This window comes from Hetaerina americana, unplaced genomic scaffold (assembly GCF_022747635.1).
Source record: "Hetaerina americana unplaced genomic scaffold, ioHetAmer1.1.p SCAF_3, whole genome shotgun sequence".
Lineage (NCBI taxonomy): Eukaryota > Metazoa > Arthropoda > Insecta > Odonata > Calopterygidae > Hetaerina > Hetaerina americana.
Genome location: NW_027286874.1, coordinates 52,004,056 through 52,023,020, shown reverse-complemented (window position 1 = coordinate 52,023,020; position 18,965 = coordinate 52,004,056). Strand labels below are relative to the sequence as shown.

General features: G+C 36.2%; 1 protein-coding gene across 1 annotated transcript in view; it reads right to left on the bottom strand.

Annotated features, from left to right (window-relative positions):
• The window catches only part of LOC139690677 (uncharacterized), a 144,968-nt gene that overhangs the window by 66,997 nt on the left and 59,006 nt on the right, over window positions 1-18,965 (bottom strand). The window contains exon 2 of the mRNA XM_071588174.1: window positions 15,950-16,088. Coding sequence (XP_071444275.1) covers window positions 15,950-16,075 — 126 coding nt within the window. The 5' untranslated portion in view covers window positions 16,076-16,088. The remainder of the gene's footprint in view (window positions 1-15,949; window positions 16,089-18,965) is intronic.

Below are 18,965 nucleotides of genomic sequence, written 5' to 3'. Positions count from 1 at the left end.
AAATAGTGGAGTTCAAGCGTTTACTTTGTACAGGCAGCGAATAAATAGGCCTCATCCTAAAGAGCTGTAGTAGCGATAGGAGGTAAAAAAAACGTATGAGGACCTCCTGACTTAGAGTATAAATCGACAAACGGAACCCGCTCTCTTTTGGATAGAGGATGAGAATATAACCAAGTGGGCTAAACGGGACGATAAAGTGTACTATCTTACCTCAAGAATGCGCATTTATTCAGCTTGTTCTTATCTTAGCCGTAGCGCTCGCAATCTTATCAGCACAGACTCACTAAGCGCACTACAATGTTTTTCCCCTCACCCACTTTTTCACTATAATATCTCACTCACAATCTTGTCTCATGGTAAGAAGGGAGTATAAATAAAGTTTTTATAGATTATTTAATACGTCTGAATAAATAAAAAAAAAGGCTGATGCAGTGGCGAAGGAAGCATTTTGCAACTCCAAGGTGTAATTTATTCTACTTTGATACCTGAGGACTATTTTAAGGCATTTTTGAAAATCATAGAACTGAAATGGCTATTATTGGAACATGATAAACTTTGCCTATTGAATACCGTGATTTCAGCGTCTGTATTTGGAGAAAATAGGTCGCATTTACAAGTGTGAGAATCGAGCATTATACTCGTATTTTGACCCACTCGTATCTCTCTTCGGAATAATAAATAGCACTGGATCGAGGAGTGTGAAAAGTGTCGGGCTGTGCGCAAAATGCCGAAGGCTATAGCGTATCTAAGGTCAACAACTTTACTTTGAAAGGTAGCAAGAATATTTAACGTTTAATTTTTAGCATTAAAAACTCTTAAAACGTATTTTGCTCTTTATAGTCCTAGGATAACTGTCCAACAGCATCGGTGCATAAAAAGCGTGTAATTTATGCTACCATAAAAGTTTGAAACTCATTCAGTAAAGCACTTTACGTTATATACTCCTAGACATTTTTAAGTTGGCCAAAAATATGTCTCTTAAATGCTAAATCACGGAATTATATTTAATTTCTAGATTGAGCGATACGGGAAACAGGTATCAGTTGATATAAAGGAGAAAATAAGATACAGAGATTGCCAATTGTTTTAATCTAAGTTCATAATCATCACAATGGCATTTTTGAGCTTACGCGCAGTGTACTTTGCGTAACTTGGTGTACACTTTCATCACGGTATAAGAAAACGAAATGAGCCTCTAAATTTAGTTATGAAAAAAATATTTTAAATCCATGGTCGCGAATTAAAAAAGCGAAGATGTGTCCGGATTGAGTTATGACTGATTGTTTTTCTTACAAGTTTTTCTCGGATGAATTTCTCATCTGCATGCATTTGTCTCACCTTAAATTTCTCAAGTCAGGTCATGGAAATTGCAAAATGATAGCATTCCGGCCGTATTTTCCTCAAACTTCCTCACATTTTTCCTTCTTAAACGGAAAGTTATGTCATGCTTCGTAAAAGGAAAGTTATGTCATGCTTATTACTTATGTATGCCAGGAGGAAAATTGAAATTTTTGCATCGGAAAACGTACTGAATGCATCACATTACAATCTGAAATAATCGTGAAGAGAATTTATGATTTTAAATGTATATTGTCGCCTATAACCCTAGGCCTATAATCCTAGAAATACGAGTATGCACTCATAAGTTGTCCTCCATACCACTTCTTTTATTTGATTCCTTACTCAACTCAATCACCTGACTATCCTTCGAAGTGATTAACTCAATCAATCATCCAACATCCGCATTGATATCACTTGCTCTTCAATAGCTTCAATCAATTGCATATTAAAATTTAAAAAGTAAGAAAATTGGCTATCCCTATTTTAATTTCACCCGTAAGTTGCAGAGTTTCTCGCTGGCTCTCCAAAGTTTTCTCTTTTTGCATTCAAACTTGCTGTTCCGGCGCACGTTTTTTTAAGTCATCCTCTCTCATTTTTTTATATAATTTCAATGCATGTCAGTAATACATAAATATGTACATTTTTTCCAACTTAATTAAATCCAGAATTCAGACTTTTAAACACACGATTGGAACCGTAATCCACAATACTAATTTTTAACACGTGTTCATATGGCCTTTACCCATGGAAACAATTCTTTGAAATTTAAAAACACATTTTTAACTTTACCGTTTATACTTTTTACTGTTTTTTTACTTAACTGGTTTATATTTAGGTGTTTTTTATTTTGCTTTTTTCTTACTGCACTGCTATTAAAATAATTCCCATCGATATTATTTGTTGGTACGAGGGATAAGAGGCAATTTAGACATATTATTATGGAATTGATCGAGAATGCCATTTCATCTACCTCTTAATAGTTCCAACAACCCATTTTCGACTCTCCAGCTAGTTGTCAAGGTGCTCATAAACAGGAATGCTCACGCATCCCCAGTCATTCTTCCAGCGATCAATTATCCACGCTCGCAGGGGATTTTAAAAATGGAAATCCGGAGCATTGCGAATGCCAATGTCAGTAAGTTGGCCTGGTGAGACGGTTTAGGGTCGAGAGAGGATAGGAGTGGAAAGAGAAAATGATGGCGGCAAGGGAGAAGTGGAGTTGAGATTGGGAAAAGAGAGTGCGAGGGCAACAAGCGAGTGAAAAAAGGAAGGAAGAAGCCAGGAAGACGGAGAGTGGGTGGGTGGTAGAGGGGTGGTCTTTGTTGTGATGGTACTCGAGAGGGAGGATAGGCGCCGCGAGGAATGAGAGAAGGATGAGCAAGTCCCCAGGGTGCGTGGGAGTGACGGCGGGGCTCATTTGAATGAGTTGAGAGTGGGAAAATGTGGATGAGGAGAAGAAGAGCGGGTGTGAGACTTCTATTGTCTCTCTTTAACCCCCTTCTTCTCCGACGTCGACGTTGGTTTGGTCTTCTGCCGCTCTCTCTCTCTCTCTCTCTAGCAGTGAGGAAAGCATCTACGACCCATCCACATGACCCCTTTTCTGCCTCTTTACCCAGATTCCATTGCCACCTCCACTCACCCCTCCCCCGAATATTTCCTCCATGGACCTTCAAAAATTACCAACCAACACAAACCCACATCTATGCATTAATCCGAGGAAGAATAGCCTATGCCATCGATCACCCTTTCCACGTCTCATACGGCCTATTTTAATCCCATTTCATTATTATTATCCCTAGGCAACAATTTCATGTTTTAAAAATCATTCACCTTGACCGGAATACGAACCCGGATCTTTCGCTTTCCGGCCAAGAGCCTTAGCCAATTAAGCTATCGAGGCGTCCTCTTAAACTCTGAAATTTTGGGGGCTTTAAAGGAACAAGATGTTGTGACGAAATACTGTACATGCAATTTCACAGATATTCGTAGTCAATCGCGACGCACCACAGTCCAGGAGGTTAAATCTAACGCTCCAAAGTTGTTGCATTGAAATACATATTAGCGGATGACTCCCGGATGCGGATGAGTTACCGTTACGGCATCCCCCGCAGTTTCTGGTAATCATCCCTAGGAATTCTTTCATTATTTACTGTTGTGATTAATGGCATGCACGCGGTTGTTGAGCGACTGACGCAAGGGTGGTCCCTTTCCCACATTATTTTTCCTTTAGATTCTCCGAGCAAAAGATGCGATGAAACAGAGGTTCGATAATGATGCTGAACGTGTCATTTTTTGTAATTCTCAAAGTTCCCAGTGAGGTAATGGTGAGATGCTGACGCTGGATAAACTGAGGCTCAATCGGAGTGCTTCACGGTTGCATTACATCCACAAAGTTAATTCAAAAGCACGAGTTGCGCTCGACTTCGTGATTCTCGCAGACCAAGTTTGGGGAACTATCAATATCGCTTGCATGTTGTCACGGTGTGGAAATTGTGTTCCCAAAATCACGCCTTGATTCTCGTAACTTTCATAATAATCTGCTTATTCGTCATTACTGACGAACGAAAAGCATTACGGGTTACCCGTGAGAGCTCATCAGCATAGGTTACTACTATCCGCTACTACCTTTTTATATGCACGGGCACTAATTAATCAAATTAAATTTAAAAAAATCAATGTATCATAAATGATATTCATGGAAAAAGTTACTTACGGATTACTGTCAACTCGTACAATATTGATATTTCCCAAGAGGAAACGAAAGTTCAACTGACATTTATAAAACATGTTGTCATAAAAACGGTATTGATCAATGAAAATTTTATTTTAATGAGTAGAGCATGAAAGCAACATTAGTAAGCTGCAGTATGGGTAAATGTTCTCTCAAAAATAAAAAATATATGAATAACGCTAGATTCTCTCAAGCAACACGCGACAAAGAAATATTAAAACAACCGAGATTTTGAGTCCTTTTATGCCATACCCATTAATACAGACTGACTCTGTGTACTAACAGAGTTATAAAACAGGCCCAAAAAAGATATTTAATTAAGATTATATATATCAAAATAAAGTGATTTATCGAAGTAAATGTGATTTATCGGGTACCAGATCTTCCTGAGAAACCATAAACGGCACAAAGATAGGAACTGGCCCCCCTACCCTGATGTGTGAATTTAACACGCCGTTGGGCTTATTACTGGGTGAGCTCTAGCATCACCTACCAAACCGACCTTCGGGTTGATCACTGTGTTTGTTTTATTTTATGTTTATATTCAAATAGTATTCTTATATATATATAAACCATAAACAACGTAATCATTCCGAAGGTCAGTTGGGTAGGTGATGGTAGAGTTTTCCCAGTGCTAAGCCCTATACGGCGTGTGAAATTCACACATCAGGGTAGGGGGGTCAGGTCCTTTCCCTGTGCCGGTTATGGTTTCCCTGGAAGATTTGGTACCTGAAAAATCATATAGCTTGGGTGGAGCGGCAGGTGCCCAGAGTGCCTTTCCGGGGAATCAAACCCGGGCCCCACCGGTAGGCAGCCCAACGCTCTATATTATTATTATTATTATTATTAAAAATACACATGTGCTGATAGACATTGTCAGGTGGCACACAAGTCCCAAATAATTGCAAAAGATAATACATAAAACTAGACTTCAAAACACAAATCTCTTTAACAAAACAAGTGAATCCCCATCCCATTTACAACCATTTATGAGCAAGAAAAAAAAAGATAAAATAAAAAAAAATTAAGCTATTACATATAATACCATACACCACACATCAATCAAATTATTACATATATGCCTTACATCTATTCTTAAAAGTATACACTCTGATAGTAAAGGGCTCGAATATTTTTGCAGGTAAAGTGTTCCACTCAACAATTGTTCTATTTAGAAAAGAAAATTTTTTTTTATTTGTTCTCTGTGCCCGGCATTTTATCTTAAATTTGTGATCATTTCTGCCTATAAAATTTGGGTTCCCCGCCTCTTTCCTAAGATCTGCCCAAGCTTTCTCCCCCTTCAAAATTCGGAACATTCCACAAAGTCTGCTTACTTTTCTTCTAGATTCTAGAGGTTCCCAGCCCAGCGTTTCTAGCATGTCAGACACACTCTCCATCCTCCCATGCTTCCCCAGTACATATCGGGCAGCCTTTCTTTGCACCTTTTCCAGTTTTTTAATATGACCTTCTTCATGAGGGTCCCATACAAGAGAAGCGTACTCTAAAATTGGCCTTACTAGGGTCTGATAAGGTTTGATATATTAATTAATTAAGATCTGATATATTAATATGCATACATAAATATATATATATATATATATATATATATATATATATATATATATATATATATATATATATATATATATATATATATAGGGTGCCGTAAATACATAAATTGGTATTAACGGCAAACAGACGTCAATTCAATTCCTCCACCGGGTATTTGGCCAGCGCTTGTGCTCAATATCAGCTAGACTTGGCTATAACTGCTGGAATATATAGTATATATATATATATATATATATATATATATATATATTTATTTATTTATTATTTATTTATTTATTTATTTATTTATTTATTTATTTATTTATTTATTTATTTATTTATTTATTTATTTATTTATTTATTTATTTATTTATTTATTTATTTATTTATTTATATATGCATATACATATATATATACACATGTATATGCACACAAAAAACAAAACCCTTAAATGTCCTTAATATATTTTTCAATTTTTTTTCGATTTTTATTTTTTACCATTGTAACTGCTATGATTATGTGCGCACATTAGACGAGTTTGTTTATGTTTGCTGATAAAAAGAGATTTCAAAAAATGTTAACTGCAGTGTCATAGATTGATTGTGACTGCTGTACACAAAAACCGTTAGTGCGTAATGTTAGACACAATCATCTGATGATGACGGTCGTGACGTCGAAGCGTCAAGCACTACATGTGTGAATAAATTCCGGGAAATTTTTGATCAAGGTAGTATGTACACGCAATAACTGGTATATTTCTTTATTGGCTTAGACTCAGATTTGGAGAAATGTTTAAGCAAAAACTTTATAACGAACGTCAAAATGATGGTCTTATGACTAAATATCCAAAAAATTATTCAAAAAGAAGAATAATATTGACAGTTCAACGATGAAAACTACCAATCACTTAACATATTCAAAAATGTAATACTCAATTCTAATATTGCATTTATCATCAATTATTTTCTTATTATTACTTCTCCTCTCTCAAAAAGGTTTTATTAACTTAGATATTATCTCCCATCCACCATCAAAACTTAGGTGTTTTTTTACATTTATGCCGGATAATCATCTTTTAGACAATAATATTTTTGATTCAAAGTTCAGAGTAATATTTTTACACGCATATATTTTTCCATTACCTGAGAGTCAAAGCCAATGCTCTATGAATTTAAACATACACAAGAAGATAATTGGTTCAATTTAGTAAAATAATAGGCACCATAATGTATTGAATCAGGTATCATCATAACAAGTATGAGGTCTTAGTGCAGGTACTAACATTTTGTTCAATGTTGCAATAAGCTAGAGTTTCTCAGGCTCTAGCTCACCAGTATACATATAGCCATGAGCCATAGACATGAGGCATTCAATATAAATTACGACGTGTTCTGCAAAAAAACCATATTTTGTGTAGACAAACAGAGCGATAATTTTATTCATAGTATCCTATTAAAATTTTCACGCGAGACTTATTCTAGTCTACCAGTCGAAAGCTTCTCTGGGCCATGGTCAGCGCCCATAAACAAACACCATTAAGCTCTGAATTCCCCGACTACATAGTCCCGCCTCTCCGCGGCTTTCCCCCCGCTCTGCGCCCCCCTTGTCCAAGGATCTCCTTTGTACTCCGCCGCTCTCGCGGGGGACCTAATGAGTATTTGCTCTTTACAAATGCCTCACACGAATTACAAACCGCCGTGTCATGTCGCAATCAAGCGGCCGTGATGTGAACATGGAACAAAACACGGAACGAAGTGCAGGGTCGGAACCAGAGAGCGAGGGAGAGGGTGAACGAATGAGAGGATCGGAGCGTATGGAAAGAGAAGGACGTGATGCTACAGTCTCTCTCTCTCTCACTGGAACACACCGGAAGACAGGTAAAGCCACTTCGTATCCTTTGATGCTCCCCTCCGTGCCCCTCGCGAGGAGTCCGCCAACCGGCTATCCACTCTTCCTCCCTCCCAAGCTGCATCCCTTTCAGCCATCGCCCACTCTCAACATTACCCCTCTCATATTTCATCTACCACCCCTTCACCAAGCTTCCCCTAACTCCTACTCCGACTCCATCTCTTTCCCATTCCTCAAATCCTTTCAACTAAATAGAAACTTCTCGAGCTGTCATCGCACGCGCCGGACTGTCACATGACCTCCTAAGCTCACCCCCTTTCGGAAATTCCATAATTCTATGATCACTTTCTCCCTTGCTTTTTCCAGTTCATTTTACTCTAAAAGTCTCGCCATTGACAAAATAATTTCATTTCCCTTATCGAATGGAATACCGGGTTACAAGTTGCAGCCGACTATTTTCGAATTACATTTACCTGTTAAACATGCACTCTCATTCCGCTCCTTTGACTGCTTCTCTTTCTTCCCACTTCCTCTTCACTTTAAACTCCACATTACTGCAAACACATACCCCCGTGAGACTAAATATCCCGCCTGCGTGGGCCCGCAACATGGAAGAGCCGCGGGTCTATCAGTTGGCCCCAGATTGCAGGGAAAGTCTAATATCAATCCGGATTAACCAACTCTGAATTGAACAAAAAGTTTTTCTCTCACTCTGCTAATGTAATCAGCATATTGGGAGCAACAATCTCCTTTCTCCCACTTATACTTTTAATTGAGTATATATAAACAACATGTGTATATGTATATATATATATATATATATATATATATATATATATATATATATATATTTATTTATTTATATATATGTGTGTGTGGGTCGTAGTAGTCCAGGGGGTAGAACGTTGGACTACTGACCGGAGGGTTCCGGATTCGATTCCCGGGCCAGCCAAGTAACGCGATTTTCGGGTACGAGATCTTCCAGGGAAACCATAACCGGCACAGGGAAAGGAACTGGCTCCCCTACCCTGTGAATGTGTGAATTTCACATGCCATCGGGCTTAGTAATGGGTGACCTCTACCGTCACCTACCAAACCGACTTTCGAGTTGATTACTGTGTTTATATATATATATATATATATATATATATATATATATATATATATATATATATATGTGTGTGTGTGTGTGTGTGTGTGTGTATATCTATACATATGTGTGTGTATGTATATATACATATGTGTGCACCATATATATATATATATATAGGGTGCCGCAAATACATATATATATATATACATTAACGGCAAACAGACGTCAATTCAATTCCTCCACCACTTATTTGGCCAGCGCTTGTAAATACTCAATATCAGCTAGACTTGGCTATAGCTGCTGGAGGAGAAATGACTCGAGAGCCCCATCAACCCGTTTAAGTCTTCTTTCTCCGCCAACGGCCAGAACATCTGTACAAATTGATGTAATGGGCTCTACTGGCCCCTCATGCAAACTTCCCACTCTGCCTTCTGCCAAACGGCTACACTGCGAAACAATCATCTCTCCACACATTAACTACATTCAACTTCAAATTTATTTTTCCACATCCAGCCCTGTCTCAACGACCCTTCGTTGGTCCCCCAATGGCCGCATCAGATTCCAAAGGAACCCCATGAGAGCCGCAAAATTTAAACCCCAATGAAATGGTTGCAAAGCTGAACTGTTTCCATGATAATCATTTTTAATGAAATTTTCAGTTTCATGAGCAATTCATCTTCTCATTCAATTCATTTTCATTCAATTCATTTTCATTCAATTCATTCATCATGTTGCTATTAAGATGTATTAATTATGTCACGAAGGCCAACATAAATCTCCTTTAATGTAATGTAAAACCTTGATAAAATGAATAATTTCTATCCACTGCACGATAATTTCTGCCAATAGCCCACGAAAAAGAATTTTTTGGTGATTACAGATATACTAGTGAAGATAGGGCGAAAGAAAAACAAATAGACATCATATTGTATCAGAAATTTATCATACCGTGATCAATCTCTTCATCGGACAACTCACTTGGTTAAAAGCACTTAAGGTGACCCTATATAGCTCATTGATTAAACTAAAAGGTTATTTGCTATATACAGGCCTGTATGTATGCATAGGTTGGATTATACAGTTATGGAAATGAACCACTGTGAAACCTTTTGTACACTGACCGTTGTCTAAAGTGGCTGCTCCCTCAAGAACGTATTTTATAGAATATTAGTATTAAATTAAAAATAATAATGTTAAAATTTTTACATCAGACTAATTAATTTTATGAGTTGGAATTTATAATCCTTAGCTACCTTCATTACTAGGGTAATCAATAAACATTATTTTCTAAATTCCTTTATTGAAATTGATGGTGATATTTAGGTCCAATTTTTGCAGAAGTTCAGAATAGTATCATAAGTATCATTTAAATGCCGTAGCTATCTTACGTTTACATTTTGCAAAATGATCTTCAGTTTTCTTTATCAAAATATACGAACTCAGGAGCTTAGGCCGCCTATTACTATTGTACATAATTAAGAAAATATACACGAACATAGAGCAAAACGATTCATGAATATGATGAAACTTAAGACGACGCCTAATTTGAAGCTTGATGGAGCTTATTAACAAGGCCTAATGACGTCATTGTTTAAAAGGATTTTCATTTCTTTATTTTTTAGTTATGGTTTATATTGCTTTTGATGTTTTCCTGAATTAACATTTTTTAATACTTACAATTATGTTGAAACTCTGATTTTTTGCAGTATTTTGTACATCTTATAAATAAAAAAGTGTCATTAGTATTAAGTTCAAAGAGTAGAAATACGTTAAAAATTATAAAGAGATGGGGAACAGGCAGGAAGTTCAATTTACCTCGTTGAATTCTCAGGCGAGAAATTTATTAGTCCTGGACAAAGGTTGCTAATTGCATTCGCACAGTCTTTTGGGAGATACGTAATAATTTCCTCTACTTATTGTAAACTACATTTATAAACCCTCTAAATATTAACGACTCAATAAGGTTTCGGATACTGAGTTCTGATTTACGCTCCAATAAATAACGCCATATACACTTGCCTCAGGTTATACCACCGAAATTTGAATTCGATCCACGTAATTTCAAGTCGTCAATAAAAGCAGTCGCCCGCTGAACAAATGTCGCAGTGATCTAGTGAGCAACTCCAAATTATACCTTGGTAATTTCAACCCAATAAAACATAAATGAGATATGGTAATAAAAATTCATTTGCCCTTATACCCTTCCGGTAATATCATTCTTAATTTACTAGAAATTATTAAAAGTTGGCTAGACTAGAAATATTTCATCTGCATTAAACCCATCTAATTCATATCGAAACGTCATCGCCAACTGGTCACTCCAAATGTGGCTAGGTAAAGAAAATAGTAATTAAAAATAGGATTTTCAAAGTTGAATGGAGATAATTTTTTTTTTATTATTTCAACATTTCCACCAACCATTTTTTTATTTTGAAAATCCAATAAATACTAAAATCAGGAGCTAAAAAAAGAAGCATGGATAATAGAGAGTGACTTTTGAATCATTTTAAAATTGGTATGCTCGAGGTAGACTACTTTTCAGGTATTTAATGAATTCAAGGCCGTCGATCAAAATCTTCCATGTTACTTCACTAGCACTGTATTTTAACAGTTTTTAATGATTGACTGCACCGACTATAGTTTCTTTCCTCTAAAATAATAGACCCATAATGATCAAAAATAATTAAATGAATGTCTTAATAACATCAAGCCTGTGCGTCTTCTTTCTATTAAAAATTATATGCAATCGAAGGTCAGTGAACAGTGAAAAAAGAGAAAACATAACAGCTTCTGGACAATCCTTAGTGCCAAATTGAAATCATATGCAGATAGACTCACCGGGAACCAAATTTACTGCATACGGTGGTTGTTGTAAAAATTCGACATTTAATTCCACAATTTTTGCCGTCGAAACTGCAAAATATCTCCGTGCATTGTCTTGATGGAAGAGAATTTCTTCTTTGCCAAATGAGGACGTTTGTCCTTGCTTTATTACCTCAACCAATGCAATACCAACGCATAATGCTCACCATTTATTGTTTGTTCTTTTTCCAAGCAATCCATGCAGATGATTCCGCGTTCATCCCAAAAAGGGGATCCAAAATCCATTTTCTTGTCAGTAGATCACACCGTCTTTGCCTTATTTGGAGCCGGATCGCCTTTCGAAATCCACTTTTTCGATTGTTCCTTTTTTTCTGGAGTGTGGAGTTATAGTATAACCATACTTAGTTCATAGTTATGTATCGATGCAGAAACTTGTCAGGATTAGGAAAAATGCCAAATCAGTCTCCAAATCGATCACATGATTGCCCTTATTCTCTCCTGAGAGCAAATGCGGCACTATTCTTACCGAGATTTTTTTCACATCCAATTCCTTCAAATTTTAGAAAAATGTGACCTTTGATAAACATGCAGTCTCAATTATTTCGTGAACTTTTACTTGTCGATCATTCAAAACAATATCGTGGATTTTGTCAATCATTTCTGAGGGAGTCACTTCTGACGTCCTCAACGATGTTCATAACTTGTGGATGTGTGACGTTTACATTCATTTACCCAATTGTAAACAGTCGTAAACACAGAGGAAAATGAGTCATGAACTTCATTTAACTCAAGATTGATCTTTTTTATGTTAATTTTTTAAATGGAAGTCTTTAATCAGCACAAAACTCATTTCTTTCGATTTCTATAAATAAGAAAAAGTCGGTCACCTCAATAGACTAGGAAAGTGAAACCATGCGATGAATATGGCTAAAAGTTTAACAGCAGTCTAGTTAGAGATGAGACTTAATAAAAGTAAAGCTTTTCCGACACAACGAGAGCCATATCTTTTGATTTTCTAACGGTAGTTGAACGCCCCACGTGTCATGATACACTTTATTCTTGGTATTAATCTTGCAATTGTACGACTGTTAATCACCTTCCTCAACTGACATTCATATTTTTAGGTTATTCTTTGGCATACTTGCTAGGTTACCCTCGTCAACATCGCTTTACATTTGGGCTTCTAAGGATGGTTTTTAATTATGACACTAATTTAGGCAATTGGCTGGGGTTAAAATTTTGAAACCCTATTGCCTTTGCCCGTTCCGTGACGAAAGTTTTTATTTGTAGTTTGATAGTTTACGCATGGATAGGTTGCTCTCAGGGGTTATTCCTAGATAAATTATACATATTAATCCGGCTCTGGAGGAGATAATACGGACAGAAATCGTTCACCCAGGTACAGTTGGTCGAAGGAAAAGAAATTCACGAGTTGCAAACGGGTCTATAGTAAAAGTAGTAGGTCTGCGTCCATTAAAAAAATTTATTACCAGAATTGATATATGCACTCAAAATTCTTCGAAGTAGCACCCTTGTGCCACATACCGTTGGTAGTGGGTTTTCCACACCGCGTACGCCTTCTGGAAGGTAGCGTCATGAATGCTGCTTCTCCTCACTCACATGGTCAAGAAGCTCTTGGCAGATCCGCGGCCGAGTTTCCTTTTGTTCGTTTAAGAGCACTCGCATCCTGAAATTTCGGCGTCTTCAACATCTTCGCTACCCTCCCAAAAGAACGTGTGCCACTCAAAAACACGCGATCTACCCATGGCGTTGTCATTTATAAGCTACCTAGAGTATGTCATTAATCTCTTTCCCAGTTTTGCCCATTTTCACGAAAAATATTTGATTGCGAAGCGCTGTTCCAATGACCAATTCATGACGGAGCGTAACGAGGTCACGTTACAGAGGTTTTGGAAACGAACGACCTGCACTCAACATAGGCAAGGAGCCAACTGCCACCGTCCTCCAACCTATCCTTAGACTTCCTTCTCTTGAATCCAGTCAGGGAAACCACCGTCCGTCCATCTATCCGGGAAAAAATAAGTCATACCACTTTTGGGGCAGACCTTGTATGAAGGATAGATGGATTGTAGTATAAGTTTTTACAATATGAATATTATTTGTGCACTTTATAATTTTAAAGTGCATTAAATATCACATTAATGTGGATTTTCCATAGTGTAATGATGATTGGATATGGATTTCATTTTAATTTATAATAGAAAATGCTGGCTTCCAAGAGGAGACGAACAAAAATGGATAGAAGGCCGATTTCGTCGTTGAGATATTTCTGTGAAACCATCCTGAGCTTTTAATTGAGTGGATAGTGAGGTTTTAAGCATATTTCAAGGACTTATATCCACAAAACTTTCATTAATCTCAGTGCATCGTAAAATGATGAAATTGATCAAAGTCTTGCGTATTTTGGGATAGCATTTTTGAATTAATCATTAGAATGAGAATTATGTACATATTCAAAGTAAAGGAAAGAGTTTCTTTCTTTGCACTACAGTTGTTTTCTGGGAGTCGTGATTTATTGACGTGAGCATTTACAAATATCTCCCGGATAAAAATAGAAGCTCTATGATCAAAAACAACAAAAAACTAACGATGTGTTTCAACTTTAATGCAATGCAAAAATTATAAATTTAAGTGTAACAATTGCTGTATTCATAAGATTTCCTACCTAGCACAACCCAATTGAGCCGGTTTATTTAATCATGGTAAAAAAGGTGTAGAATGAAGTTATACATTACAAAAAGAAATGGTACTGATATGTGGTGATGTGGCTTGATAAAGAAAAAAATAATAGGCTTTGTTTGCGAAGAATAAAATACCAAAATTTCATTTTCACGAACGTGAGCACGGGTCAACTACGTAGAGCAGTGATTACAACGACGACAATCATTATAGTCAACTTCATAAAATGAAATAAACGAACTTTTACAATGGCTCTCCATTCACAACGTTCAGAGAAAAATTATTAGGCAGCAAAATAGTAGGGAAATATTGAATATTTTCTCTAAACCCATCTAAAAAAAATATTCGCTTTTTTCATCCAATAAAGTTATCGGCACTAATTTTACAAACTAATATGGTCTAGCTTTCGCTTCTTTAATTGTTTGTTCCTCATCTTGTTGGAATAATAATTCATTATGATAGAAAAAACGAACTCAAGCATGAATGTGAGCGCTGTTCACACTTTGAATGCGGTAATTCTCTGATCCACCTTCTCAAAACTTCACAAATGGGAACTTTTTACATCGTCTTATCTGTCATTAGGGTACATTTACGGGCGTGCAGTGAATTCTCCATGCCTAATCAGTAAACAGTTCTTTAACCTGTGAAAGGTTTACACAAGTAGCACGCGTGAAGTCCGAATTAAAATCCCAAGTTTCAACAAAGTTTCCACGGCGTTTTTGTTTCTTTCCCCATTGTTCCTTTCGCTCTTCTTAGGACCCACCTCCTTCTTCACCAAACTTGTATTCCTTTTTCATACTACATTATCTTCAGCCTACAAATCATTCCACAACGAGGGAGATGGAATGGAGGATGGAGCGGGCGGGAGAGAGTGGATCGAGAGGAAAACCCTAAGCGAGGATTTTAGGAGGGGGCGACTAAGATATTCTTCAGTCAACTCAGGAGATATGTTTCATGCAGGAGGGGATTTTAAATGAATAGCCTGAAGGTGATATAGATTCCATGGACATTCGAGGAAATTGAAACAGATTTTCAGAAGAATATTTAGGAGGTGGTGCGACAGTACCTACTTAAAATTTAACTTTAATACTTTTCCTAGTTATGAATACGGAGGTACAATTCCTCTGCTCCTATGGTGAGCTATCATTCTATCACTTTCACGGATGTATTTAAATAACGTGCAATAAGTCGTATAGAGAGGACCGGATGAAACGCAAATGATAGTTGACTATTCTTTACGGATTAATGACCATGAAGAAAATTCCGGTAATAGAATTTTCTAGAGAAATGGGACAATATATCATATTTAGTTGTTTATTAATTATTATTAAATTGATAATTTGGACCTCAGACATATGATAAGCGATTCATACACTTAAAACAAAAATGATTCATTTTTAAGGTAAAAATCTTTTCACATTTTGTTTTAATGCCCCTTTTGATCATAATTAATTCAAGTTAAAAATATCATTTTCTATGGAGGCTTCATTTCTGCGAATGTGAGTTACCAATGTACTCCCCTTATTGAATACATTTAAAATACATTTCTTTAAATGTTTTTGTTAATATTTTCTAAAAATAAATTTGATAAAATTTTCGTTTGGCCAAAGAGTACATTCTTAGAGGTAAATTATTCTACTATCGCATAAATACTTTTTTATAGCAATAACGCCCATTCTGTAAATATATAAAACGAGCTTTACATAAGATGTACGGGTGTTGACCATGTGTGCATATTTTTAGCCATATCATCGGGAATCTCCTGCTCATTTTTTTGGAAAACACATTTTTGGGAATATGTTACCGAATTTAAAAAATGTCAATAGAAAACAAAATGTCTCAAACAAATTGGGTACATTACCTGCGTAAAAGGGTCAGTGTCTGGAGGGACGTCGGTGTTACTATCACACTCCGGGCAGGGTACATTCTGAGTGCCAGCGCAGGATGCCAACCCCAAGAGCAACAGATATGAAACGCCAATCATCATCTCATAAAAAGGCCTGTATTAAAATAGATACAAAATAAGAGGAATCAACTAAATGCAAAGCCACACATCACAAGGTCATCATCATAATAAGGTTACACACTGAGTTCAAAGAGCCATACCCCCATGCAATGGCATAAAATGAATGTACCCCTGAGTAGGGTTCTTTGACGTAATCATATATTTTATAAAATTTGTAAATAAAGAGTTTATGTTTTTTATCTGTAAACATCTGCTACCAAAACTGAACAAAAATTAATAATTTCAGTTAAAACTGTGTAATATTTTCATTATATCATTTAGGTTTTAATATATTATCAGGGAAAAAATTCAACAATTATTTTTTTAGTCTAGGAAATGTTGAACAATTATACATGGAGCGTTTTTTTAAATTATAATGCTGATTTCTCCTAATGATTTAGCTTCCATCAACTTTCTCCTCTAAAATCATTACGTATTTTTTTACCAATCGGTTCTCCATTTCCTCATTCTTTTGACAGAAAATTTAACACTATTTTAATTCTATACTCATATAGTTTCATTCATGTTTATGAATTTATGAAACAATATTCCATATATTCCGGAAGTCATTTTGATCCATTGAAAACAACCTATTTTGCATTTTTAAATCATAAACTCAAAAAGTAATAAAAATATTAATCAAATGAATCACAGAATACTTTGGGATTAATAATCATTTCTGCTATCCACTGATACCCATTAAATTCCCGGAAGGAAAATGAACAAAAAATAATTAATATTTCTAGTTAAACTTACTATATAGACTTATTTTAATAATTTTTTATTCAACCGTAAGATTGGGATTACTGGAACATTTTTAATATTCACCGCATAGGCTACACGGTTTGTATGGAAAGTTTCGGGAAACGTTTTCGGAAATATAGATTTATTTCTGATATTGGTACAAAATTCCTCTAAGTACATCTCTTGAGCGTCGTCACACTTTTCTACGATTCCAAGACTCCCTAGTAGGTAGATTCCAGAAGGTCCTTAAGGATATGCGTGCAAGCTTGTTTTACGGCGCTTAGGGTCCCATGGTGGTGTCCTTTGAGGAAGGATTCCACTTTTGAGAGTAAGAAAGAGTCTGCTGGTTCCAAGTCAGGACTCTAAGGGGGCTGGGGAATCGCCGTCTTGCCGTATTTCGTCTGGTAGCTGGGTAGCTTAGTAATCCCTGGGTGGGTGAGTTTAGCGCAGATCTTTCGCATCGCGAAATTTTCAGTGGTAATATTTTGCACTTTCATCTTATCAATGGCAATAGGATCTGCGCTCATGCGCACACTCAACGGACGGTATGCATCAAGCACTTCATGCACACATTGCATGTTGTCGTCTGTTCTTGACGTCGACGGCTGTTCGGCGCGAGGTTCGTCTGCCGCACTCCCCCGCCCATCTTTGAAGAGCTTGAGGCACTTAAAATCTGCAGTTTGCGGCATACTTTCATCCTTAAATAACATCTAGCCTAAGAGGATGCACGTAGACGATTGGAGCTTGGCGCTTGTTGAAGGTCAGACCCATCACCAACAAGTTTGCGTGGTGCAAGCGCGATGCCACGTATGGTCACGTCAGGAAAAAAATGTTTCGATACATTTTCTATAAACCTTGGATAACCACTTTAAAAACATCTCAATAAAATATAAAAAAATAATAGTTATTTTGGAGAAATAAACCAAAAAATTGCCTCTCAAATACATTTTTTCTCGCTATTAATGTGAATAACAAGATAAGTCAGTTTAAAAATACAATCTTAAATCCACTCCGTGGTATAATACAATTTTGAACCGCATAAGTTACGGGCTTTTCAAATGTTTATGCTCAATTGTGAAATTAAATATCATACGCCATTTAAATATGTTATTGTGTCATTAATACTGTGATAACAGTAGAAATATTTGTCTTGTCGGTTCTAGGTCCTCTAGATTCTTTCTTCCAGCTTTTAGTCTTCCAGATTTTAGCAATTGTTATTAAGCCGCATCACCTGATTTCTCAATTATCAATTTAAAATCACAGCTCGAAGAATCTAGACAGGGCTGACATCAATGGGTGAGAAATAATGCTCTTAGTGCAAAAGACAAAACCAGATAGACAGTGTCGTAAAGGCTGCTTCCTTCAAATATTATTGTTGGTCATAAGATGATCCATTAGTAAACCGTTATGGAAATTGTCGGATTCTGTTTTGCACAAATATTTAAAGCTTGCTTTTTATAAGGAACATTTGACATTGGATATATTTTTACTTGACAAATTTGAAATACCACGAGCTCGGATCTGACAGCATGATGAAAGCTCTTAATATCAATGCACGGAACTTAAATCAATATCATGACAATCAAAAAGCATACTTTTAAATTTGAAATTTTCTACCCCTGAAAATCAGCTAATTGGAACTATAGACGTGAAAAAACTAGTTTATAAAATTTGAGATATTTTCACATTTTTGTAGATCAGCGTTTTTTCTAGAGCTTTGCGAGTTTTGTATTGCCATAAGGAAATAAAATGCACACACTGTATGAATTCACAATCACAAAACTCGATAAATTCGTACGATAGGAATCACAATTAATACAATGCTGTATTTACTGAATAAAAACATGTATCCGCAGTCCTACTTCCTGCATGAGTAAATGCATGCAAAAAATAAAGAATATTATCATTATCAATCCAATAAAATGAAAATTATTTGGTATTCTCCAATGCAATTTAATTACTCTGTAAAATGAAAAATATTCTCTTGCTTTTACAGATGACTGACATTTAAGAACAAGGGACAGGAAACGGTAATTTTTAAAACGCTCCATTTAGTAGTAATATTAATAAACGGTTAATCTCTTCTTTATGGATTCAAGATTTTAGCCCAAATCAGAGGTATGTATAG